Here is a 27,085-nt window from a genome sequence, read left to right as displayed (position 1 = left end):
ATTCGGAGGTCTCAAGGTCGGCAAATTTTTTTGACCTGCATCAAACCAATTTTCTACCGCTTATCCCTTTCGGGATGGCGGGTGGTGCTGGAGCCTATCCCAGCTGCAACATTCCCACTCACATTCACACACTAGGGCCAGTTTAGTGTTAAATCATCCTATCCCCAGGTGCATGTTTTTGCCTAATTTATTAAATGCATAAAAATTTAAATAAATAATTTATTTAAAAAAAAAAATATTATGTTGAACTGAAAACAAACAAAAAAAATCCCCCAAAATAATAAACTAATTTAAAAAATCATCTATTATGTTACACCCGCTCGACATCCATTGCTTTCGGTCCCCTGGAGTGGGGGGGTTTGCCCACATATACAGTCCTCTCCAAGGTTTCTCATAGTCATCATTGTCACTGTCACCGACGTCCCACTGGGATGAGTTTTTCCTTGCCCTTATGTGGGCTCTACCGAGGATGTAGTTGTGGTTTGTGCAGCCCTTTGAGACACTTGTGATTTAGGGCTATATAAATAAACATTGATTGATTGATTGATTGGAAAAAAAAAACTCAAAACTTAATTGTGTAATCACATTTTTATTTTCAATACACTATTTTCCTCCACAATTTAACATTAAAAAGTGATAATTCAGTTTCAAAGTTGATTAAAAAATGTTTGGACCTCCATCAAACCAATTTTCTACCGCTTGTCCCTTTCGGGATGGCGGGAGGTGCTGGAGCCTATCCCAGCTGCAACATTCCCACTCACATTCACACACTAGGGCCAGTTTAGTGTTGCCAATCATTCTATCCCCAGGTGCATGTTTTTGCCTAATTTATTAAATGCATAAAAATGTAAATAAATAATTTATTTAAAAAAAATTATTATGTTGAACTGAAAACAAACAAAAAAAATCCCCCCAAAAATAATAAACTAATTTAAAAAATCATCTATCATGTTAGACCCGCTCGACATCCATTGCTTTCGGTCCCCTGGAATGGGGGGGTTTGCCCACATATGCGGTCCTCTCCAAGGTTTCGCATAGTCATCATTGTCACTGTCACCGACGTCCCACTGGGGTCAGTTTTTCCTTGCCCTTATGTGGGCCTACCGAGGATGTCGTTGTGTTTTGTGCAGCCCTTTGAGACACTAGTGATTTAGGGCTATATAAATAAACATTGATTGATTGATTGATTGATTGAAAAAAAACAAACTCAAAACTTAATTGTGTAATCACATTTTTATTTTCAATACACTTTTTTCCCTCCACTATTTAACATTAAAAACTGATAATTCAGTTTCAAAGTTGATTAAAAAATTTTGGACCTCCATCAAACCAATTTTCTACCGCTTGTCCCTTTTGGGATGGCGGGGGGTGCTGGAGCCTATCCCAGCGGCAACATTCCCACTCACATTCACACACTAGGGCCAATTTAGTGTTAAATCATCCTATCCCCAGGTGCATGTTTTTGCCTAATTTATTAAATGCATAAAAGTTAAAATAAAAATAATTTATTAAAAAAAAAAAATTATATCGTAATTATGTTGAACTGAAAACCAACAAAAAAATCCCCAAAAACTAATAAACTAATTTAAAAAATCATCTATCAATCTATCATGTTAGACCCGCTCGACATCCATTGCTTTCGGTCCCCTGGAGTGGGGGGGTTTGCCCACATATGCAGTCCTCTCCAAGGTTTCTCATAGTCATCATTGTCACTGTCACCAACGTCCCACTGGGGTGAGTTTTTCCTTGCCCTTATGTGGGCTCTACCGAGGATGTCGTTGTGTTTTGTGCAACCCTTTGAGACACTAGTGATTTAGGGCTATATAAATAAACGATTGATTGATTGAAAAAAAACAAACTTAAAACGTAATCGTGTAATCCAGTGGTTCTTAACCCTGTTGGAGGTTCTGAACCCCACCGGTTTTATACACGCATTCACCGAACCCTTCTTTTGTAAAAATGTTATTTTATTTTTTTTCAAATTCAAGACAAAGTTATGTTGTTTTTTTCCTGGTGTACAAAATGAACCGTGCATGAACTCACAACAAATTACACACCTGCAAATCAGTGTGACTTCTGCCAAGATACGCCTATATTGAGAAGTTTTTATTTACACGATGAGTCCATACTTGCCAACCCTCCCGATTTTTTCCGGGAGAATCCCAAATTCCAGTGCCCCTCCTGAAAATCTCCCGGGGTCAACCATTCACCTTTAGCGTCCTCTACAACCTGTCGTCACGTCCGATGTTCCTCCATAAAATGTGGCTTTTACGCACACATAAGTGAATGCAAGGCATACTTGGTCAACAGTTATACAGGTCACACTGAGGGTGGCCTTATAAACAACTTTAACACTGTTACAAATACGCGCCACACTGTGAACCCACACCAAACAAGAATGACAAATACATTTGGGGAGAACATAAAACGCAACAAATGCCCAGAATCCTTTGCAGTACTAACTCTTCTGGAATCTAAAATATACACCCCCTATCTCCAGAATTCGGAGGTCTCAAGGTCGGCAAATTTTTTTTTACCTGCATCAAACCAATTTTCTACCGCTTGTCCCTTTCGGGATGGCGGGTGGTGCTGGAGCCTATCCCAGCGGCAACATTCCCACTCACATTCACACACCAGGGCCAATTTAGTGTTAAATCATCCTATCCCCAGGTGCATGTTTTTGCCTAATTTATTAAATGCATAAACATTTAAATAAATAATTTATTAGAAAAAAAAATATTATGTTGAACTGAAAACAAACAAAAAAAATCCCCCAAAAATAATAAACTAATTTAAAAAATCATCTATCATGTTAGACCCGCTCGACATCCATTGCTTTCGGTCCCCTGGAGTGGGGGGGTTTGCCCACATATGTGGTCCTCTCCAAGGTTTCTCATAGTCATCATTGTCACTGGGGTGAGTTTTTCCTTGCCCTTGTGTGGGCTCTACCGAGGATGTCGTTGTGTTTTGTGCAGCCCTTTGAGACACTAGTGATTTAGGGCTATATAAATAAACATTGATTGATTGAAAAAAAAAAAAAAAAAAATGGAGCCTATCCCAGCTGCAACATTCCCACTCACATTCACACACTAGGGCCAATTTAGTGTTAAATCATCCTATCCCCAGGTGCATGTTTTTGCCTAAATGCATACAATTCTGTATGTATTTCTTGTGTCCAGGGCTATCTGTCTTCTCTCAGCATGAAGGCCTTCTCTTACATCAACCTTGATGGCATTGTAACAGGTACCTACTGTCATCAGCACATGTTCCTTTTCCCGCAAAGCTTTTAATATGACTTTTGTTACCCTCCAGGTCACAGTGGCTTTAAAGTATCGGCAAGTCCTCTGATGCACACTTTGATTGAACACACTCTCAAAGAGGTAGATTAAATAATAGCGGTGGATTGAACGCGGGAGACAAATAAAACGTGTCTGCTGTTTTAGGTGAGCCTTCAGAATAAAGCCGTGCCCCTTCTTTCTCAATTTGGAAAGAACAACTGGCAAACTGACGTGTAAGTTAATGTTTGTTATCACGATGTCGGATTACTTTGTCCGCACTGAGACATCTGCATGTTTTTTTTTAGGCTGGAACCCATGCAGATGGATAACGCTGCATATCCTTTCATCGCCTTCTCTGGCATTCCATCTGTGTCGTTTCGCTTCACATCCGGTTATTTAGTAAGTCAGTTCCTTTTGATTTCAGTGTTTCCCACACCGCCACAAATAGCTTTGGCATGCTAACACCGCGTATTAAAATGCAGCTCATCCGCACCCGGTCTGCCAGAGAATAAGAAGATATAGCAGAAGGAATTGGTGTTGCCAATTTAGCGACTTTGTCGCTATACTTAACAAGTATTCAGACCCCAGGAGATACTATAGAGCAGGGGTCACCAACGCGGTGCCCGTAAAAATAGCTCAAATAGCAGCACTTACCAGTGAGCTGCCTCTATTTTTTTTAATTGTATTTATTTACTAGCAAGCTGGTCTCGCTTTGCTCGACATTTTTAATTTTAAGAGAGACAAAACTCAAATAGAAATTGAAAGTCCAAGAAAATGTTTTAAAGACTTTGTCTTCACTTGTTTAAATAAATTCATTTATTTTTTTACTTTGCTTCTTATAACTTTCAGAAAGACCCGCTGGCCTGTTCTAAAAATAGCTCAAATAGCAGCACTTACCAGTGAGCTGCCTCTATTTTTTTAATTGTATTTATTTACTAGCAAGCTGGTCTCGCTTTGCTCGACATTTTTAATTTTAAGAGAGACAAAACTCAAATAGAATTTGAAAATCCAAGAAAATATTTTAAAGACTTGGTCTTCACTTGTTTAAATAAATTCATTTACTTTTTCACTTTGCTTCTTATAACTTTCAGAAAGACAATTTTAGAGAAAAAATACAACCCTTAAAAATGATTTTAGGATTTTTAAACATTACCTTTTAAATTCCTTCCTCTTCTTTCCTGACAATTTAAATCTAAGTATTTTTTTTTTATTGTAAAGAATGATAAATACATTTTAATTTAATTCTTCATTTTAGCTTCTGTTTGGACAAAGAATATTTGTGAAATATTTCTTCAAACTTATGATTAAAATTCCGGAAAATTATTCTGGCAAATCTAGAAAATCTGTAGAATCAAATTTAAATGTTATTTCAAAGTCTTTTGAATTTCTTTTAAAATTTTTGTTCTGGAAAATCTAGAAGAAATAAGGATTTGTCTTTGTTAGCAATATAGCTTGGTCCAATTTGTTATATATTCTAACAAAGTGCAAATTGGATTTTAACCTATTTAAAACATGTCATCAAAATTCTAAAATTAATCTTAATCAGGAAAAATTACTAATGATGTTCCATGAATTATTTTTTTAAATTTTTTCAAAAATGTTCGAATTAGCTAGTTTTTCTCTTCATTTTTTCAGTTGAATTTTGAATTTTAAAGAGTCGAAATTGAAGATAAACTATGTTTCAAAATTTTATTTTCATTTTTTTGGTGTTTTCTCCTCTTTTAAACCGTTCAATTAAGTGTTTTTTTCATCATTTATTCTCTACAAAAAAGATGTACGACGGAATGCCGGACAGAAATACCCAATTTTTTTATATATATAGATTTATTTATTAAAGGTAAATTGAGCAAATTGGCTATTTCTGGAAATGTATTTAAGTGTGTATCAAACTGGTAGCCCTTGGCATTAATCAGTACCCAACAAGTAGCTCTTGGTTTCAAAAAGGTTGCTGACCCCTGCTGTAGGTGTCCTGGTAAATGTATGCATGTTGTTTTTTATTTACAGAGCCTTTGGTTCGGTAAAGAGGAATGTTGAATACCCAAGCTGGTACGCGTTAAGAGTGAAAGACTGGTTAGCATGCAAATCAGACTCCTAATCGGATCTTAATACACACCACTTATGACTAACAAGAACATAACAATTTGTCTTTAGATATACAAACCCCGTTTCCGTATGAGTTGGGAAATTGTGTTAGATGTAAATATAAACAGAATACAATGATTTGCAAATCCTTTTCAGTCCATACTCAGTTGAATATGCTACAAAGACAACATATTTGATGTTCAAACTCATGAACTTTATTTTTTTTTTGCAAATAATAATTAACTTAGAATTTCATGGCTGCAACACGTGACAAAGTAGTTGGGAAAGGGCATGTTCACCACTGTGTTACATCACCTTTTCTTTTAACAACACTCAATAAACGTTTGGGAACTGAGGAAACTAATTGTTGAAGTTTTGAAAGTGGAATTCTTTCCCATTCTTGTTTTATGTAGAGCTTCAGTCGTTTAACAGTCCGGGGTCTCCGCTGTCGTATTTTACGCTTCATAATGCACCACACATTTACCATGGGAGACATGTCTGGACTGCAGGCGGGCCAGGAAAGTACTCGCACTCTTTTTTTTTTACAAAACCACGCTGTTGTAACACGTGCTGGATGTGGCTTGGCATTGTCTTGCTGAAATAAGCAGGGGCGTCCATGAAAAAGACCGCATATGTTGTTCCAAAACCTGTATGTACCTTTCAGCATTAATGGTGTCTTCACAGATGTGTAAGTTACCCATGCCTTGTGCACTAATGCACCCCCATACCATCACACATGCTGGCTTTTGAACTTTGCGTCGATAACAGTCTGGATGGTTCGCTCCCCCACGATGTCGAATATTTCCAAAAACAATTTGAAATGTGGACTCGTCAGACCACAGAACACTTTTCCACCTTGCATAAGTCCATCTTCGATGATCTCGGGCCCACAGAAGCCGGCAGCGTTTCTGGATGTTGTTGATCAATGACTTTCGCTTTGCATAGTAGAGCTTTAACTTGCACTTACAGATGTAGCGACCAACTGTATTTAGTGACAGTGGTTTTCTGAAGTGTTCCTGAGCCCATGTGGTGATATCCTTTAGAGATTGATGTCGGTTTTTGATACAGTGCCGTCTGAGGGATGGAAGGTCACGGTCATTCAATGTTGGTTTCCGGCCATGCCGCTTACGTGGAGTTATTTCTCCAGATTCTCTGAACCTTTTGATGATATTATGGAGCGTAGATGTTGAAATCCCTAAATTTCTTGCAATTGCACTTTGAGAAACGTTGTTCTTAAACTGTTTGACTATTTGCTCACGCAGTTGTGGACAAAGGGGTGTACCTCGCCCCATCCTTTCTTGTGAAAGACTGAGCATTTTTTGGGAAGCTGTTTTTATACCCAATCATGGCACCCACCTGTTCCCAATTAGCCTGCACACCTGTGGGATGTTCCAAATAAGTGTTTGATGAGCATTCCTCAACTTTATCAGTATTTATTGCCACCTTTCCCAACTTCTTTGTCACGTGTTGCTGGCATCAAATTCTAAAGTTAATGATTATTTGCACAAAAAAAAAGTTTTATGAGTTTGAACATGAAATATGTTGTCTTTGTAGCATATTCAACTGAATATGGGTTGAAAATGATTTGCAAATCCTTGTATTCCGTTTATATTTACATCTAACACAATTTCCCAACTCATATGGAAACGGGGTTTGTAGTTACTATGGTCATCTAATTAGTTACTATGGTCATCTTTGTCACAGCAGCTCAGACGAGGCACCAAGCAGTGTGGGCGGGAAGCGTTTCCACAGACGCGGAAGGAGATTTTCACAACAAAGTTCTAAAGCTTAGTGATATATCAGATTGTAGGTGGGTTTATTTTGTACCCTTCGCGTTCATATTTCACTGTTTGTTGCATTTTTGTTGCGTTACACTCGATCTTAAAATGGGTCCGTGGAAAGGGGGGCATGATGTCCATATTTTGTCAATATTCAGTGTTTTAGCCTTCATAGAAAAATGTAAAATTCCATTACGTTTTTTAAAGCGGTTTGTCATAACGTTCTTTGCATTCAATCAGTTATTATTGTGAGGTTTTGTATTAGTGTTCCCTAAAAAAAGATACACCGGCACCCAGACACATTCCCTTATTCCCTTTTGGGGTCGCGGGGGGCCGCTGGCGCCTATCTCAGCTACAATCGGGCGGAAGGCGGCGTACACCCTGGACAAGTCAACACCTCATCGCAGACTTTTTTTAAGTAATAATTTCTTTTTTCAAGCATGAAAAAAATCATGACTTTGTCACAATTCCATCCATTTTCTACCGCTTATTCCCTTTTGGGGTCGCGGGGGGCGCTGGCGCCTATCTCAGCTACTATCGGGCGGAAGGCGGTGTACACCCTGGACAAGTCAACACCTCATCGCAGACTTTTTAAAAATAATAATTTCTTTTTTCAAGCATGAAAAAAATCATGACTTTGTCACAATTCCATCCATTTTCTACCGCTTATTCCCTTTTGGGGTCGCGGGGGGCGCTGGCGCCTATCTCAGCTACAATAGGGTGGAAGGCAGCGTACACCCTGGACAAGTCAACACCTCATCGCAGACTTTTTAAAAATAATATCTTTTTTCAAGCATGAAAAAATTAATGACTTTGTCACGATTCCATCCATCCATTTCCTACCGCTTATTCCCTTTTGGGGTCGCGGGGGGCGCTGGTGCCTATCTCAGCTACAATCGGGCGGAAGGCGGCGTACACCCTGGACAAGTCAACACCTCATCGCAGACTTTTTAAAAATAATATCTTTTTTCAAGCATGAAAAAATTAATGACTTTGTCACGATTCCATCCATCCATTTTCTACCTCTTATTCCCTTTTGGGGTTGCTGGTGCCTATCTCAGCTACAATCGGGCGGAAGGCGGCGTACACCCTGGACAAGTCAACACCTCATCGCAGACTTTTTTAAAATAATAATTTCTTTTTTCAAGCTTGAAAGAAATCATGACTGTCACAATTCCATCCATCCATTTTCTACCGCTTATTCCCTTTTGGGGTCACGGGGGGTCGCTGGCGCCTATCTCAGCTACAATCGGGCGGAAGGCGGCGTACACCCTGGACAAGTCAACACCTCATCGCAGACTTTTTTTAAATATCTTTTTTCAAGCATGAAAAAATTAATGACTTTGTCACGATTCCATCCATCCATTTTCTACCTCTTATTCCCTTTTGGGGTTGCTGGCGCCTATCTCAGCTACAATCGGGCGGAAGGCGGCGTACACCCTGGACAAGTCAACACCTCATCGCAGACTTTTTTAAAATAATAATTTCTTTTTTCAAGCATGAAAAAATTTATGACTTTGTCACAATTCCATCCATCCATTTCCTACCGCTTATTCCCTTTTGGGGTCGCGGGGAGCACTGCCGCCTATCTCAGCTACAATCGGGCGGAAGGCGGTGTACACCCTGGACAAGTCAACACCTCATCGCAGACTTTTTTTAAAATAATAATTTCTTTTTTCAAGCATGAAAAAAATCATGACTTTGTCACAATTCCATCCATCCATTTTCTACCGCTTATTCCCTTTTGGGGTCACGGGGGGTCGCTGGCGCCTATCTCAGCTACAATCGGGCGGAAGGCGGCGTACACCCTGGACAAGTCAACACCTCATCACAGACTTTTTTTAAACAATTTCTTTTTTCAAGCATGAAAAAAATCATGACTTTGTCACAATTCCATCCATCCATTTCCTACCGCTTATTCCCTTTTGGGGTCGCGGGGGGCGCTGGCGCCTATCTCAGCTACAATCGGGCGGAAGGCGATGTACACCCTGGACAAGTCAACACCTCATCGCAGACTTTTTAAAATTAATAATATCTTTTTTCAAGCATGAAAAAATTAATGACTGTCACGATTCCATCCATCCATTTCCTACCTCTTATTCCCTTTTGGGGTTGCTGGCGCCTATCTCAGCTACAATCGGGCGGAAGGCGGCGTACACCCTGGACAAGTCAACACCTCATCACAGACTTTTTTTAAACAATTTCTTTTTTCAAGCATGAAAAAAATCATGACTTTGTCACAATTCCATCCATCCATTTCCTACCGCTTATTCCCTTTTGGGGTCGCGGGGGGCGCTGGCGCCTATCTCAGCTACAATCGGGCGGAAGGCGATGTACACCCTGGACAAGTCAACATCTAATCACAGACTTTTTTTAAATAATAATTTCTTTTTTCAAGCATGAAAAAATCATGACTTTGTCACAATTGTGTCTCCTAATTAAAACAGATGCTAGCCAAATGGATTTAGCGGTTTTATTTTCAATGAAACTATAGAAAAAACGTACTCATATAGTAGTACAGTTATTATTAGTAAGACTATTCTTATTAGCCGAATTTTGTTATTCTATTGGCCGATAATTTTGCTTAGTTCAAATAAAATACGCCTAACTTAGTTTTTTTTCTTGTTTTTGAACTCTGACTTTTTGCAGCGCATAAAGGACTGTCTCAGAAAATTTGAATATTGTGATAAAGTCCTTTATTTTCTGTAAGGCAACTAAAAATATGAAAATGTCATACAATTCTGGATTCATTATATGTCAACTGAAATATTGCGAACTTTTTATTATTGTATTATTGCCGATTATGGCATACAGCTTAAGAAAACTCAAAAACCCTATCTCAAAATATTAGAATATTTCCTCAGACCGAATAAAAACCAAGATTTATAACAGCAAAACAATATCAAACATTTGAAAATGTCAATTAATGCACTCAGTCATTGGTTGGGAATCCTTTTGCACGGATTACTGCATGGAGGCAATCAGCTGAAGTGTTATGGATGCCCAGGATGCTTCAAACGCGGCCTTTAGCTCATTTGCATTATTAGGTCTGGTGTCTTTCACCACCACAAACAAGTTTCTGTGGGAAACACTGGTATCTGTAGCATACCGCAAACCTATCCTGGTGAATCTTTCTTGCTTATTATGGTATGTACTGTATCTTCCACCTTCTCCCTAGGACTATCCACACTTCGGCACGTCACAGGACACCCAAGAAAATCTGATTTCCGCCACGTCCAATCAGCATGTCAAGCTGGCGGAAGCAGCTGCCAAGTTTGCGGGTCACATGGCGCTGAGGCTGGTCCATGACCACCTGCTGCCCATGGACCTGTTGAAGTACGAGAAGGTTATTCGCTCTCAAGTCATTCAGATCAACGGGAAAGTGGATACTGTTCGGAGGGTAGGTGATTTTTTTTTTAACGTTTTTGTTTGGTGGAGTTCCAGCATTTCCTGTCACATCCGTGACTTGGTAACAACAGAACTGACCCCAAGTGTCCCGCAGATGCAGCCGAATATCCTCCCCATGTCCATGCAGTGGTTGTTCTCGGCCGCCGGCTCCTACAGCCGAGCTGCCCGTAACCTGATGAACGATATTCAAAACAGCGACCTGGGCGACGTGGAGATGTGCCGCATCTACAACGACCGCATCATGTCGGTACGTCTCGGCTGAGCTTTGTGTTTGAACAAACCCTTAAAAGTTCTAAATCCTGAGAGGTTGTTTTTTTTTAGTTGTTTCAAACAAATCCCTGCATGTAGGGACAAAAAAAAAATCCGGCATTTGAGCTCTATGGTAAGTACGTGGTGTGATACCATAGCAAAAAAAATCTTTGCCTTGTTTTTTATAGGTAGATTTAATATTTTGGGCCGCTGCAACATTACACCGGGGGTTCCCGCAGCGTTTTGTTGTTAAGGCGGCTGCCTTAACAACAAAGAACCGCCGCCTAAACTAAAGTATTAAAAAAATAAAATTAAAATAAAACATAGTTGATGTACAAACCCCGTTTCCATGAGTTGGGAAATTGTGTTAGATGTAAATATAAACGGAATACAATGATTTGCAAATCCTTTTCAACCCATATTCAGTTGAATGCACTGCAAAGACAACATATTTGATGTTCAAACTCATAAACTTTTTTTTTTTGCAAATGATAATTAACTTAGAATATGTTGCTCCAAAACCTGTATGTACCTTTCAGCATTAAGGGTGCCTTCACAGATGTGTAAGTTACCCATGCCTTGGGCACTAATGCACCCCCATACCATCACAGATGCTGGATTTTCAACTTTGCGTCAAGAACAGTCTGCATGGTTCGCTTCCCCTTTGGTCCGGATGATACAATGTCGAATATTTCCACAAACAATTTGAAATGTGGACTCGTCAGACCACAGAACACTTTTCCACTTTGCATCAGTCCATCTTCGATGATCTCGGGCCCACAGAAGCCGGTGGCATTTCTGGATGTTGTTGATAAATGGCTTTCGCTTTGCATAGTAGAGCTTTAACTTGCACTTACAGATGTAACAATGAACTGTATTTAGTGACAGTGGTTTTCTGAAGTGTTCCTGAGCCCATGCGGTGATATCCTTTAGAGATTGATGTCGGTTTTTGATACAGTGCCGTCTGAGGGATCGAATGTTGGTTTCTGGCCATGCCGCTTACGTGGAGTGATTTCTCCGGATTCTCTGAACCTTTTGATGATATTATGGAGCGTAGGTGTTGAAATCCCAAAATTTCTTGCAATTGCACTTTGAGCAACGTTGTTCTTAAACTGTTTGACTATTTGCTCACGCAGTTGTGGACAAAGGGGTGTACCTCGCCCCATCCTTTCTTGTGAAAGACTGAGCATTTTTTGGGAAGCTGTTTTTATACCCAATCATGGCACCCACCTGTCCCCAATTAGCCTGCACACCTGTGGGATGTTCCAAATAAGCATTTGATGAGTATTCCTCAACTTTATCAGTATCTATTGCCACCTTTCCCAATTTCTTTGTCACGTGTTACTGGCGTCAAATTCTAAAGTTAATGATTATTTGCACGAAAAAAAAAAGTTTATCAGTTTGAACATCAAACATGTTGAAAATATGTTGAAAATGATTTGCAAATCATTGTATTCCGTTTATATTTACATCTAACACATTAGATCAGATTAGGTCTCTGCTTTTTGCAGATGATGTGGTCCTGATGGCTTCATCTGACCGGGATCTTCAGCTCTCACTGGATCGGTTCGCAGCCGAGTGTGAAGCGACCGGAATGAGAATCAGCACCTCCAAGTCCGAGTCCATGGTTCTCGCCCGGAAAAGGGTGGAGTGCCATCTCCGGGTTGGGGAGGAGACCCTGCCCCAAGTGGAGGAGTTCAAGTACCTAGGAGTCTTGTTCACGAGTGAGGGAAGAGTGGATCGTGAGATCGACAGGCGGATCGGTGCGGCGTCTTCAGTAATGCGGACGTTGTATCGATCCGTTGTGGTGAAGAAGGAGCTGAGCCGGAAGGCAAAGCTCTCAATTTACCGGTCGATCTACGTTCCCATCCTCACCTATGGTCATGAGCTCTGGGTCATGACCGAAAGGATAAGATCACGGGTACAAGCGGCCCAAATGAGTTTCCAGGTCTCTCCCTTAGAGATAGGGTGAGAAGCTCTGCCATCCGGGAGGAACTCAAAGTAAAGCCGCTGCTCCTCCACATGGAGAGGAGCCAGATGAGGTGGTTCGGGCATCTGGTCAGGATGCCACCCGAACGCCTCCCTAGGGAGGTGTTTAGGGCACGTCCAGCCGGTAGAAGGTCACGGGGAAGACCCAGGACACGTTGGGAAGACTATGTCTCCCGGCTGGCCTGGGAACGCCTCGGGATCCCCCAGGAAGAGCTAGACGAAGTGGCTGGGGAGAGGGAAGTCTGGGTTTCCCTGCTTAGGCTGTTGCCCCCGCGACCCGACCTCGGATAAGCGGAAGATGATGGATGGATGGATGGATGGATCTAACACAATTTCCCAACTCATATGGAAACGGGGTTTGTATATATATATATATATATCCATTTTCTACCGCCTATTCCCTTTTGGGGTCGCGGGGGGCGCTGGCGCCTATCTCAGCTACAGTCGGGCGGAAGGCGGGGTACACCCTGGACAAGTCGCCACCTCATCGCAGGGCCAACACAGATAGACAGACAACATTCACACTCACATGCTATATATAAAATATAGCACAAAACAATCTTATAGGATTAAAGACACTTAGGCTTTTGCTGTCTTTGGTCAGAAGGGGTAAAACATACACAAACAGCACCATTGTCTTCATGTGTGTGGGAGAAGAAAATCCATTTAAAAATCGTATCCTGTCTTCCTGCTCTGTCTTTAGGTGGAGAGGAACTTCCTGTCGGCGTACGTGTCTGCCAAAGAAAGTCCTTTCCGCCACATTCTCCTGGGCTCCGGTCCGCACACGCTCAAAGGGCTGTCCAGTCACCTGGACGCCCTAAGAACTGACCGCCCGCAGGACACCACAGATGAGTTCCGTAACCAGTTTGCCTTAGCAACCTGGACAATTCAGGGCTGTGCCAAGGCACTGGCCGGGGACATCTGGCCGTATGATGACGACATGTAAAAAAAAAAAAAGTAAAAAAAAAAAGACAGTCCTGACTGCGGTAATAAAATATATAAAGTACACTAATACTCAGTCCCTTCAGGAATTTGCGATGGCGCCAATTCAGCAACCGAGCAGAAACTAACAAGGTGTAAAAAGTCTTTATTGATCACAAATTATATTATTATAATCCCTCATTTTAACAACAAAAACTATAAATCACTCTTAAATGTTCCCAAATGCTTTTTAACCTGCGTTAAACAATAAGACGGATAACCCTTTTTTTTAAGCATAAAACATACTCGGATAATGTCTTACTGTATTTATAATAAATTATTTATATTACTAATAATGACTATTTAAAACAGTAGTCATTTCTCAATGAGCTCTGAGTGTACTTGTACTGCCATCTAGTGTCTACTTTTAGGTCTGCCTGGTTCCAAAAAATGGATTCTTAACCATTTTGACCTTTGGGTCTATTTTTTCCACTACATAGGGGCCCGGGGCCCACTCGAATGTTAACACCGAATCCTGATTTTAATCATATTTAATAATTATATCTAACATGCATAAGACATAAAACCTTACATTTTTATTCATAAACTTTAGGCTTAGGTTAGGCGGACTAGAAAAATAAGTGAAGTCAATTATATTTATATAGCGCTTGAAATGGTGAAATCCAAAATCTAAGTTGCATTTAAAACAGTGTGGGTGGGTAAAGTGTCTTGCCCAAGGACACAACGGCAGTGACTAGGATGACGGAAGTGGGGAATCGAACCTGGAACCCTCAAGTTTCTGGCTTCGCCATTATACCAACCGAGCTACACCGCCCCACTAATAAAAAAAAAAAAATGGCATAAGAAAAGACTCGTAAATATAACTTAGAAACAATACATTTATATACAATTATATTGTGCTTAAAATAAACTAATTAATAAATAAATATGTTGAACTAAACTGTCGATAAAATTAAAGTGCAAATGAAAGTACAAATTCAACACTTTAATCATAATTTTGGCGCTTAATTTAACCTATTAAGGCCCAAGCTGTTGTTTACATGCTTTTTTAAAAATTTCCATCCATCCATTTTCTACCGCTTATTCCCTTTGGGGTCGCGGGGGGCGCCGGTGCCTATCTCAGCTACAGTCGGGCGGAAGGCGGAGTCTACTTTTAGGTCTACCTGGTTCCAAAAAATGGGTTCTTAACCATTTTGACCTTGGGGCCTATTTTTCCCACGACATAGGGGCCCGGGGCCCAATTGAAATGTTCACACCGAATCCCGATTTTAATCATATTCAATAATGCAAAAGACATAAAACCTTAAATTATTATGTATTTAACACATAAACTTTAGGCTTAGGTCAGGCGGACTAGAAGAATAAGTGGTCAATTATATTTATATAGCGCTTTTCTCTAGTGACTAGCGCTTGACATGGTGAAAGCCAATATCTAGGTTGCATTTAAAACAGTGTGGGTGGGTAAAGTGTCTTGCCCAAGGACACAAGTGCAGTGACTAGGATGACGGAAGTGGGGAATCGAACCTGGAACCCTCAAGTTTCTGGCTTCGCCATTATACCAACCGAGCTACACCGCCCCACTAATAAAAAAAAAAAAATGGCATAAGAAAAGACTCGTAAATATAACTTAGAAACAATACATTTATATACAATTATATTGTGCTTAAAATAAACTAATTAATAAATAAATATGTTGAACTAAACTGTCGATAAAATTAAAGTGCAAATGAAAGTACAAATTCAACACTTTAATCATAATTTTGGCGCTTAATTTAACCTATTAAGGCCCAAGCTGTTGTTTACATGCTTTTTTTAATATCCATCCATCCATTTTCTACCGCTTATTCCCTTTGGGGTCGCGGGGGACGCTGGTGCCTATCTCAGCGGAAGGCGGTGTACACCTTGGACTAGTTGCCACCTCATCGCAGGGCCTTTTTAAAATTTTTCTCTTTGCTATTCGGGCTAATTGGACCCCAATTAGAATAAAATCTAAGAATCCTCTTAATATGATGTACTTAGTCCATAAGTACACAAATGTGTACTTCATGTTTAGTGACATGCTAAATCTTATTTTTACATGTTTCCCCCCCCCCAAATTCCATTGTATGTTATGCTCTTCCGACACCACCAGATGGCAGTATAAGTGTCCACATAAGTGGCCACAAGACCCCGATTCAGTAGTGTACACAATTTTGGAAATAAGAGCTAAAAGGTGCTGTCCACGCATGTGGCCAACTATGCTTTTAGAGGTTTTATTTTTAAGAAACTTCTCATCTTTATCGCCAGTTTGTTTGATATTGTCATTACTACCACGTGTGGTGGAAAAGGGTATTACAACTGAGTCCATACAGCTGAGAAACGGACATTTTTTGGCCGATTTTCAATTTTTTTGTCGTAAGGAACGCTTAAAATAGTGATTTAAAATTCTTAAAAAGACGAGTTTGTTCAATATTATTATATTTAAAAAAAAAAAGTGACGTACACAAAAAGCCTGCAAAATGCTGGAGGGACTGAATTAGGATAATAATAATAATACAATTAATTACACATACCAGGTGACGTGACTCTTTAATTAAAGACGGCACCTTTTTCACCTTAGCGATTTATTCAGTGTTTTCACAAATGTGCGGTACTTACTAATTAAACCTAATTGGTGCTATTACAGTTTACTTGCAATTCCTGCAAAATCCAATCGCGAAAATGCCAAACACAAATGGGGATTGGTGCAAAACCTGGCAATTTGCTTGAATAACGCATCGTTAAGCACAATTAATGATATAATACAAAACCAGTGAAGTTGGCACGTTGTTTAAATTCGTAAATAAAAACAGAATACAATGATTTGCAAATCCTTTCCGACTTATATTCAATTGAATAGACTGCAAAGACAAGATATTTAATGTTCCAACTTGGAAACTATATTTTTTTTCAAGCAAGCGAAGCCGGCGGCGTTTCTGGGTGTTGTTGATAAATAACTTTCGCTTGGCATAGTAGAGTTTTAACTTGCACTTACAGATGTAGCTACAAACTGTAGTTACTGACAGTGGTTTTCTGAAGTTTTCCCAAGCCTATGTGGTGATATCCTGTACACACTGACGTCGCTTTTTGACACGGCGCCGCCTGAGGTATCGGAGGTCCGTAATATCATCGCTTAAGCGCAGTGATTTCTCCAGATCCTCTGAACCTTTTGATGATGGTGAAATCCCTAAATTCCTTGCAATAGCCGGTTGAGAAATGTTGTTCTTAATCAATTTGCTCACGCATTTGTTCAGAAAGCGGCAACCCTCGCCCAGTCCTTCTTTGTGAATGACTGAGCATTTCATGGAAGCTGCTTTTTTTTTCTTTACCCAATCATAGCACCCGCCTGTCTCCAATTAGCCTATTCTGGGTGTTGTTGACAAATAACTTTCGCTTGGCTTAGTAGAGTTTTAACTTGCAGTTACAGATGTAGCGACCAACTGTAGTTACTGACAGTGGTTTTATGAAGTTTTCCTGAGCCCATGTGGTGATATCCTTTACACACTGTCTTTTTTGACTTGGTGCCGCCTGAGGTATCGGAGGTCCGTAATATTATCGCTTACACGCAGTGATTTCTCCAGATCTTCTGAACCTTTTGATGATGGTGAAATCCCTAAATTCCTTGCAATAGCTGGTTGAGAATTGTTCTTGATCAATTTGCTCACGCATTTGTTCAGAAAGCGGCAACCGTCGCCCCGTCCTTCTTTGTGAATGACTGAGCATTTCATGGAAGCCGCAATTTTTTTTTCTTTACCCAATCATGGCACCCGCCTGTCTCCAATTAGCCTATTCTGGATGTTGTTGATAAATATCTTTGGCTTGGCATAGTAGAGTTTTAACTTGCACTGACAGATGTAGCACCCAACTGTAGTTACTGACAGTGGTTTTCTGAAGCTTTCCCTAGCCCATGTGGTGATATCCTTTACGCACTGACGTCTCTTTTTTGACGTGGCGCCGCCTGAGGTATCGGATGTCCGTAATATCATCGCTTACACGCAGTGATTTCTCCAGATTATCTGAACCTTCTAAATTCCTTGCAATATCTGGTTGAGAAATGTTGTTCCTAAACAATTTGCTTCACACATTTTTTTCACAAAGCGGTGACTCTTTCCCCATTCTTCTTTGTGAATGACCGAGCATTTCATGGAAGCTGCTTTTTTTTTTTTTTTTTTTTACCCAACCATGGCACCCGCCTGTCTCCAATTAGCCTTTTCTGGGTGTTGTTGACAAATAACTTTCGCTTGGCATAGTAGAGTTTTAACTTGCACTGACAGATGTAGCGACCAACTGTAGTTACTGACAGTGGTTTTCTGAAGGTTTCCAGAGCCCATGTGGTGATATCCTATACACACTGTGGCGACCCTCGCCCCCGTCCTTCTTTGTGAATGACCGAGCATTTCATCGAAGCTGGTTTTTTTTTGTTGTTTTTTTACCTAACCTAATTTGGCTCTTCACCTGTTTGATGAGCATTCCCTCAACTTTCTCAGTCTTTTTTGCCACTTGTGCCAGCTTTTTGGAAACATGTTCCACATGAGCTAATATTTGCCCCAAAAAAAATGCAATATTTTTTCCAGTTTAAATGTTAAATATCTTGTCTTTGCAAGTCTATTCAATTGAATATAAGTTGAAAAGGATGAACAAATCATTGTTTTTATTTACAATTTACACAACGTGGCAGCTTCACGGGTTTTGCAAAATGATAATAAAAGAACAAGCGTGTATTTTACCAGGTTGGCACTGAAACGGAAAACTATTTATTGTAATATTTATTTATCAGTGGCAGCGTTCACTATAAATAGCCTTTTTTTTTTTTTTATAGAAAATGTATAATTATCGGGAGCAGTGCCTTCCATAATTATGACAGTTATACTGTCGAAATGTCAACAAGCAGCATCTGCTAAAAAAAAAAAAAGAAGTGTACTCGTACATGCACTTGAGTACAGTTTTTACACTGGATGCACGTCATCGCTCGGCGACGTCGCCGCGTACGCTTCGCCTCTCCAAGGCGTTATCGGGAGCAGCGTCTCCCATAGCGTGGGAACCAAGAAGGTAGTTTTTGCCTACCGGTGTGTGAGTGTGTGTATCGGAGGCAGTGCCCTCCATATTTCACTGTAGGGATGGATGTTGGTATTATCGGAAGCAGTGTTTCCCATAATTTTTTGTACATAACACTATTTAGTACTTTCTCTGCGCTCATAGTTATGAAGCATCTTTTTATTTTTATTTTTAGGAGGGATCTGCATGGCTGCGTTTGCCTCCAATCAAACAGTGATTGACCTTGTCATACGTACAGTAGGAAGGGGATTCACACAGCCCAGGTTACCTGACACATGACACGTGACGAATTGCCAGTTGCACTCTCTGTTTAAGCCGCAGGATGGCAACTATCTTAAAATGTTAAAATTCCTCTTACGCGAGATCCACCCGGGGAACTTTGGCCATGTCTCGGATCAAACAGTAATTAGCCTTTTCCATACATACAGTAGGAAGGGGATTCATACGGCCCAGTTTACCTGACACACGAAACGTGACAAATTGCCAGTTGCAGTCTTCCTCCTACGCGAGATCCACCCAGGAAGGGCGGCCATGTCTCGAATCAAACAGTGATTGACCTTTTTCAAACGTACAGTAGGAAGGGGATTCACACAGCCCAGGTTACCTGACACATGACACGTGACGAATTGCCAGTTGCGCTCTCTGTTTAAGCCGCAGGATGGCAACTATCTTAAAATGTTAAAATTCCTCTTACGCGAGATCCACCCAGGGAACTTTGGCCATGTCTCGGATCAAACAGTAATTAGCCTTTTCCATACATACAGTAGGAAGAGGATTCATACGGCCCAGTTTACCTGACACACGAAACGTGACAAATTGCCAGTTGCAGTCTTCCTCCTACGCGGGATCCACCCAGGAACGGGGGCCATGTCTCGAATCAAACAGTGATTGACCTTTTTCAAACGTACAGTAGGAAGGGGATTCAAACGGCCCAGTTTACCTGACACATGAAACGTGACGAATTGCGGGTTTCATTCTCCACTTTGGCAACTATCTTTCGTCCATCCATTTCCTACCGATTGTCCCTTATAAAGTTAAAATCACCAAATTAATAAACCCTCCCTCTTGTCCTCTTACGCGAGATCCACCCAGAAACGGGGGCTATGTTTTGAATCAAACAGTCATTGACCTTTTCCACACATACAATAAGGAGGGGATTCATACAAGCTAGTTTACCTGACACATGAAACATGACAAATTGCCAGTTGCACTCTCTGTTTAAGTCGCAGGATGGCAACTATCTTAAAATGTTAAAATTGCCAAATTATTAACCCCTCCCCCACCCTCTCCTCCTCTTACGCGAGATCCACCCAGGGAACTTTGGCCATGTCTCGGATCAAACAGTAATTAGCCTTTTTCAAACGTACAGTAGGAAGGGGATTCATACGCCCCAGTTTACCTGACACACGAAACGTGACAAATTGCCAGTTGCAGTCTTCCTCTTACGCGAGATCCACCCAGGAAGGGCGGCCATGTCTCGAATCAAACAGTGATTGACCTTTTTCAAACGTACAGTAGGAAGGGTATTCATACGGCCCAGTTTACCTGACACACGAAACGTGACAAATTGCCAGTTGCAGTCTTCCTCCTACGCGGGATCCACCCAGGAAGGGGGGCCATGTCTCGAATCAAACAGTGATTGACCTTTTTCAAACGTACAGTAGGAAGGGGATTCATACGGCCCAGTTTACCTGACACACGAAACGTGACAAATTGCCAGTTGCAGTCTTCCTCCTACGCGGGATCCACCCAGGAAGGGCGGCCATGTCTCGAATCAAACAGTGATTGACCTTTTTCAAACGTACAGTAGGAAGGGGATTCATACGACCCAGTTTACCTGACACATGAAACGTGACGAATTGCCAGTTGCGCTCTCTGTTTAAGCCGCAGGATGGCAACTATCTTAAAATGTTAAAATTCCTCTTACGCGAGATCCACCCAGGGAACTTTGGCCATGTCTCGGATCAAACAGTAATTAGCCTTTTCCATACATACAGTAGGAAGGGGATTCATACGGCCCAGTTTACCTGACACACGAAACGTGACAAATTGCCAGTTGCAGTCTTCCTCTTACGCGAGATCCACCCAGGAAGGGCGGCTATGTCTCGAATCAAACAGTGATTGACCTTTTTCAAACGTACAGTAGGAAGGGGATTCATACGGCCCAGTTTACCTGACACACGAAACGTGACAAATTGCCAGTTGCAGTCTTCCTCCTACGCGAGATCCACCCAGGAACGGGGGCCATGTCTTGAACCAAACAGTGATTGACCTTTTTCAAACGTACAGTAGGAAGGGGATTCATACGGCCCAGTTTACCTGACACACGAAACGTGACAAATTGCCAGTTGCAGTCTTCCTCTTACGCGAGATCCACCCAGGGAACTTTGGCCATGTCTCGGATCAAACAGTAATTAGCCTTTTCCATACATACAGTAGGAAGGGGATTCATACGGCCCAGTTTACCTGACACACGAAACGTGACAAATTGCCAGTTGCAGTCTTCCTCTTACGCGAGATCCACCCAGGAAGGGCGGCTATGTCTCGAATCAAACAGTGATTGACCTTTTTCAAACGTACAGTAGGAAGGGTATTCATACGGCCCAGTTTACCTGACACATGAAACGTGACTAATTGCCAGTTGCAGTCTTCCTCTTACGCGAGATCCACCCAGGAACAAGGGCGATGTCTTGAACCAAACAGTGATTGACCTTTTTCAAACGTACAGTAGGAAGGGGATTCATACGGCCCAGTTTACCTGACACACGAAACGTGACAAATTGCCAGTTGCAGTCTTCCTCTTACGCGAGATCCACCCAGGAACAAGGGCGATGTCTTGAACCAAACAGTGATTGACCTTTTTCAAACGTACAGTAGGAAGGGGATTCATACGGCCCAGTTTACCTGACACACGAAACGTGACAAATTGCCAGTTGCAGTCTTCCTCTTACGCGAGATCCACCCAGGAACAAGGGCGATGTCTTGAACCAAACAGTGATTGACCTTTTTCAAACGTACAGTAGGAAGGGTATTCACACAGCCCAGGTTACCTGACACATGACACGTGACGAATTGCCAGTTGCACTCTCTGTTTAAGCCGCAGGATGGCAACTATCTTAAAATGTTAAAATTCCTCTTACGCGAGATCCACCCGGGGAACTTTGGCCATGTCTCGGATCAAACAGTAATTGACCTTTTCCATACATACAGTAGGAAGGGGATTCATACGGCCCAGTTTACCTGACACACGAAACGTGACAAATTGCCAGTTGCAGTCTTCCTCTTACGCGAGATCCACCCAGGAAGGGCGGCTATGTCTCGAATCAAACAGTGATTGACCTTTTTCAAACGTACAGTAGGAAGGGGATTCATACGGCCCAGTTTACCTGACACACGAAACGTGACAAATTGCCAGTTGCAGTCTTCCTCTTACGCGAGATCCACCCAGGAACGGGGGCCATGTCTCGAATCAAACAGTGATTGACCTTTTTCAAACGTACAGTAGAAAAGGGTATTCATACGGCCCAGTTTACCTGACACATGAAACGTGACGAATTGCCAGTTGCGCTCTCTGTTTAAGCCGCAGGATGGCAACTATCTTAAAATGTTAAAATTCCTCTTACGCGAGATCCACCCAGGGAACTTTGGCCATGTCTCGAATCAAACAGTAATTAGCCTTTTCCATACATACAGTAGGAAGGGGATTCATACGGCCCAGTTTACCTGACACACGAAACGTGACTAATTGCCAGTTGCAGTCTTCCTCTTACGCGAGATCCACCCAGGAAGGGCGGCCATGTCTCGAATCAAACAGTGATTGACCTTTTTCAAACGTACAGTAGGAAGGGGATTCATACGGCCCAGTTTACCTGACACATGAAACGTGACAAATTGCGGGTTTCATTCTCCACTTTGGCCCGCTGGATGGCAACTATCTTTCGTCCATCCATTTCCTACCGATTGTCCCTTATGAAGTTAAAATCACCAAATTAATAAACCCTCCCTCTCGTCCTCTTACGCGAGATCCACCCAGAAACGGGGGCTATGTTTTGAATCAAACAGTGATTGACCTTTTCCACACATACAATAAGGAGGGGATTCATACAAGCTACTTTACCTGACACATGAAACATGACAAATTGCCAGTTGCACTCTCTGTTCAAGCCGCAGGATGGCAACTATCTTAAAATGTTAAAATTGCCAAATTATTAACCCCTCCCCCACCCTCTCCTCCTCTTACGCGAGATCCACCCAGGGAACTTTGGCCATGTCTCGGCTCAAACAGTAATTAGCCTTTTCCATACATACAGTAGGAAGGGGATTCATACGCCCCAGTTTACCTGACACACGAAACGTGACAAATTGCCAGTTGCAGTCTTCCTCCTACGCGGGATCCACCCAGGAAGGGCGGCCATGTCTCGAACCAAACAGTGATTGACCTTTTTCAAACGTAGAGTAGGAAGGGGATTCATACGGCCCAGTTTACCTGACACATGAAACGTGACAAATTGCCAGTTGCAGTCTTCCTCTTACGCGAGATCCACCCAGGAACGGGGGCCATGTCTTGAACCAAACAGTGATTGACCTTTTTCAAACGTACAGTAGGAAGGGGATTCAAACGGCCCAGTTTACCTGACACACGAAACGTGACAAATTGCCAGTTGCAGTCTTCCTCTTACGCGAGAGCCACCCAGGAACAAGGGCGATGTCTTGAACCAAACAGTGATTGACCTTTTTCAAACGTACAGTAGGAAGGGGATTCAAACGGCCCAGTTTACCTGACACACGAAACGTGACAAATTGCCAGTTGCAGTCTTCCTCTTACGCGAGAGCCACCCAGGAACAAGGGCGATGTCTTGAACCAAACAGTGATTGACCTTTTCCGTACGTACAGTAGAAAAGGGATTCATACGGCCCAGTTTACCTGACACATGACACGTGACGAATTTCCAGTTGCACTCTCCGCTTTGGCCCGCCGGATAGCAACTATCTTTCGTCCATCCATTTTCTACCGATTGTCCCTTATGAAGTTAAAATCACCAAATTAATAAACCCTCCCTCTCGTCCTCTTACGCGAGATCTACCCAGAAACGGGGGCTATGTTTTGAAACAGTGATTGACCTTTTTCAAACGTACAGTAGGAAGGGGATTCATACGGCCCAGTTTACCTGACACACGAAACGTGACAAATTGCCAGTTGCAGTCTTCCTCTTACGCGAGATCCACCCAGGGAACTTTGGCCATGTCTCGGATCAAACAGTAATTAGCCTTTTCCATACATACAGTAGGAAGGGGATTCATACGGCCCAGTTTACCTGACACACGAAACGTGACAAATTGCCAGTTGCAGTCTTCCTCTTACGCGAGATCCACCCAGGAAGGGCGGCTATGTCTCGAATCAAACAGTGATTGACCTTTTTCAAACGTACAGTAGGAAGGGTATTCATACGGCCCAGTTTACCTGACACATGAAACGTGACTAATTGCCAGTTGCAGTCTTCCTCTTACGCGAGATCCACCCAGGAACAAGGGCGATGTCTTGAACCAAACAGTGATTGACCTTTTTCAAACGTACAGTAGGAAGGGGATTCATACGGCCCAGTTTACCTGACACACGAAACGTGACAAATTGCCAGTTGCAGTCTTCCTCTTACGCGAGATCCACCCAGGAACAAGGGCGATGTCTTGAACCAAACAGTGATTGACCTTTTTCAAACGTACAGTAGGAAGGGTATTCACACAGCCCAGGTTACCTGACACATGACACGTGACGAATTGCCAGTTGCACTCTCTGTTTAAGCCGCAGGATGGCAACTATCTTAAAATGTTAAAATTCCTCTTACGCGAGATCCACCCGGGGAACTTTGGCCATGTCTCGGATCAAACAGTAATTGACCTTTTCCATACATACAGTAGGAAGGGGATTCATACGGCCCAGTTTACCTGACACACGAAACGTGACAAATTGCCAGTTGCAGTCTTCCTCTTACGCGAGATCCACCCAGGAAGGGCGGCTATGTCTCGAATCAAACAGTGATTGACCTTTTTCAAACGTACAGTAGGAAGGGGATTCATACGGCCCAGTTTACCTGACACACGAAACGTGACAAATTGCCAGTTGCAGTCTTCCTCTTACGCGAGATCCAACCAGGAACGGGGGCCATGTCTCGAATCAAACAGTGATTGACCTTTTTCAAACGTACAGTAGAAAAGGGTATTCATACGGCCCAGTTTACCTGACACATGAAACGTGACGAATTGCCAGTTGCGCTCTCTGTTTAAGCCGCAGGATGGCAACTATCTTAAAATGTTAAAATTCCTCTTACGCGAGATCCACCCAGGGAACTTTGGCCATGTCTCGAATCAAACAGTAATTAGCCTTTTCCATACATACAGTAGGAAGGGGATTCATACGGCCCAGTTTACCTGACACACGAAACGTGACTAATTGCCAGTTGCAGTCTTCCTCTTACGCGAGATCCACCCAGGAAGGGCGGCCATGTCTCGAATCAAACAGTGATTGACCTTTTTCAAACGTACAGTAGGAAGGGGATTCATACGGCCCAGTTTACCTGACACATGAAACGTGACAAATTGCGGGTTTCATTCTCCACTTTGGCCCGCTGGATGGCAACTATCTTTCGTCCATCCATTTCCTACCGATTGTCCCTTATGAAGTTAAAATCACCAAATTAATAAACCCTCCCTCTCGTCCTCTTACGCGAGATCCACCCAGAAACGGGGGCTATGTTTTGAATCAAACAGTGATTGACCTTTTCCACACATACAATAAGGAGGGGATTCATACAAGCTACTTTACCTGACACATGAAACATGACAAATTGCCAGTTGCACTCTCTGTTCAAGCCGCAGGATGGCAACTATCTTAAAATGTTAAAATTGCCAAATTATTAACCCCTCCCCCACCCTCTCCTCCTCTTACGCGAGATCCACCCAGGGAACTTTGGCCATGTCTCGGCTCAAACAGTAATTAGCCTTTTCCATACATACAGTAGGAAGGGGATTCATACGCCCCAGTTTACCTGACACACGAAACGTGACAAATTGCCAGTTGCAGTCTTCCTCCTACGCGGGATCCACCCAGGAAGGGCGGCCATGTCTCGAACCAAACAGTGATTGACCTTTTTCAAACGTACAGTAGGAAGGGGATTCATACGGCCCAGTTTACCTGACACATGAAACGTGACAAATTGCCAGTTGCAGTCTTCCTCTTACGCGAGATCCACCCAGGAACGGGGGCCATGTCTTGAACCAAACAGTGATTGACCTTTTTCAAACGTACAGTAGGAAGGGGATTCAAACGGCCCAGTTTACCTGACACACGAAACGTGACAAATTGCCAGTTGCAGTCTTCCTCTTACGCGAGAGCCACCCAGGAACAAGGGCGATGTCTTGAACCAAACAGTGATTGACCTTTTCCGTACGTACAGTAGAAAAGGGATTCATACGGCCCAGTTTACCTGACACATGACACGTGACGAATTTCCAGTTGCACTCTCCGCTTTGGCCCGCCGGATAGCAACTATCTTTCGTCCATCCATTTTCTACCGATTGTCCCTTATGAAGTTAAAATCACCAAATTAATAAACCCTCCCTCTCGTCCTCTTACGCGAGATCTACCCAGAAACGGGGGCTATGTTTTGAAACAGTGATTGACCTTTTCCACACATACAATAAGGAGGGGATTCATACAACCTAGTTTACCTGACACATGAAACGTGACAAATTGCTAGTTGCGCTCTTCGTCTTACGCGAGATCCACCCAGGAACGGGGCTATGTCTCGAATAAAATCGGCACAGTAGGAAGGGGGTTCATACGGCCACATTTGTCGCCGTTTACCCGACACGTGAAACGTGACAAATTGCCAGTTGCACTCTCTGCTTTGGCCCGCCGGATGTCAACTATCTTAAAATGTTAAAATTGCCATAATAATTAAGCCCTCCCTCTCTTCCTCTTACGCGAGATCCATCCAGGAACGGGGCCATGTCTCGAATCAAACAGTGATTGACCTTTTCCATATGTATAATAGGAAGGGGATTCAGACGGCCTAGTTTACCTGACACATGAAACATGACAAATTTCCAGTGGCACTCTCCGCTTTGGTTCGCCGGATGGCAACTATCTTAAAATGTTAAAATTGCCAAATTATTAACTCCTAGCCTCTCTTCCTCTTACGCGAGACCCACCCAGAAACGGGGCTATGTCTCGAATAAATTACGCACAGTAAGAAGGGGATTCCCCGGCCCCATTCGTCGCCGTTTACC

The 27,085-nt window shown here is 42.2% G+C and overlaps 1 protein-coding gene across 1 annotated transcript in view; it reads left to right on the top strand.

The window, feature by feature from the left end:
* The window catches only part of tfr1a (transferrin receptor 1a), a 111,714-nt gene that overhangs the window by 83,351 nt on the left and 1,278 nt on the right, over nt 1–27,085 (top strand). Inside the window, exons 12-18 of the mRNA XM_061891420.1 lie at nt 3,180–3,243; nt 3,313–3,380; nt 3,444–3,511; nt 3,584–3,677; nt 10,317–10,538; nt 10,641–10,793; nt 13,488–27,085. The exon at nt 13,488–27,085 is cut by the window's right edge and continues 1,278 nt beyond it. Coding sequence (XP_061747404.1) covers nt 3,180–3,243; nt 3,313–3,380; nt 3,444–3,511; nt 3,584–3,677; nt 10,317–10,538; nt 10,641–10,793; nt 13,488–13,730 — 912 coding nt within the window. The 3' untranslated portion in view covers nt 13,731–27,085. The remainder of the gene's footprint in view (nt 1–3,179; nt 3,244–3,312; nt 3,381–3,443; nt 3,512–3,583; nt 3,678–10,316; nt 10,539–10,640; nt 10,794–13,487) is intronic.

The sequence above is a fragment of the Nerophis ophidion genome, linkage group LG28 (assembly GCF_033978795.1).
Source record: "Nerophis ophidion isolate RoL-2023_Sa linkage group LG28, RoL_Noph_v1.0, whole genome shotgun sequence".
Lineage (NCBI taxonomy): Eukaryota > Metazoa > Chordata > Actinopteri > Syngnathiformes > Syngnathidae > Nerophis > Nerophis ophidion.
This window is presented reverse-complemented; position numbering and strand designations above follow the sequence as displayed.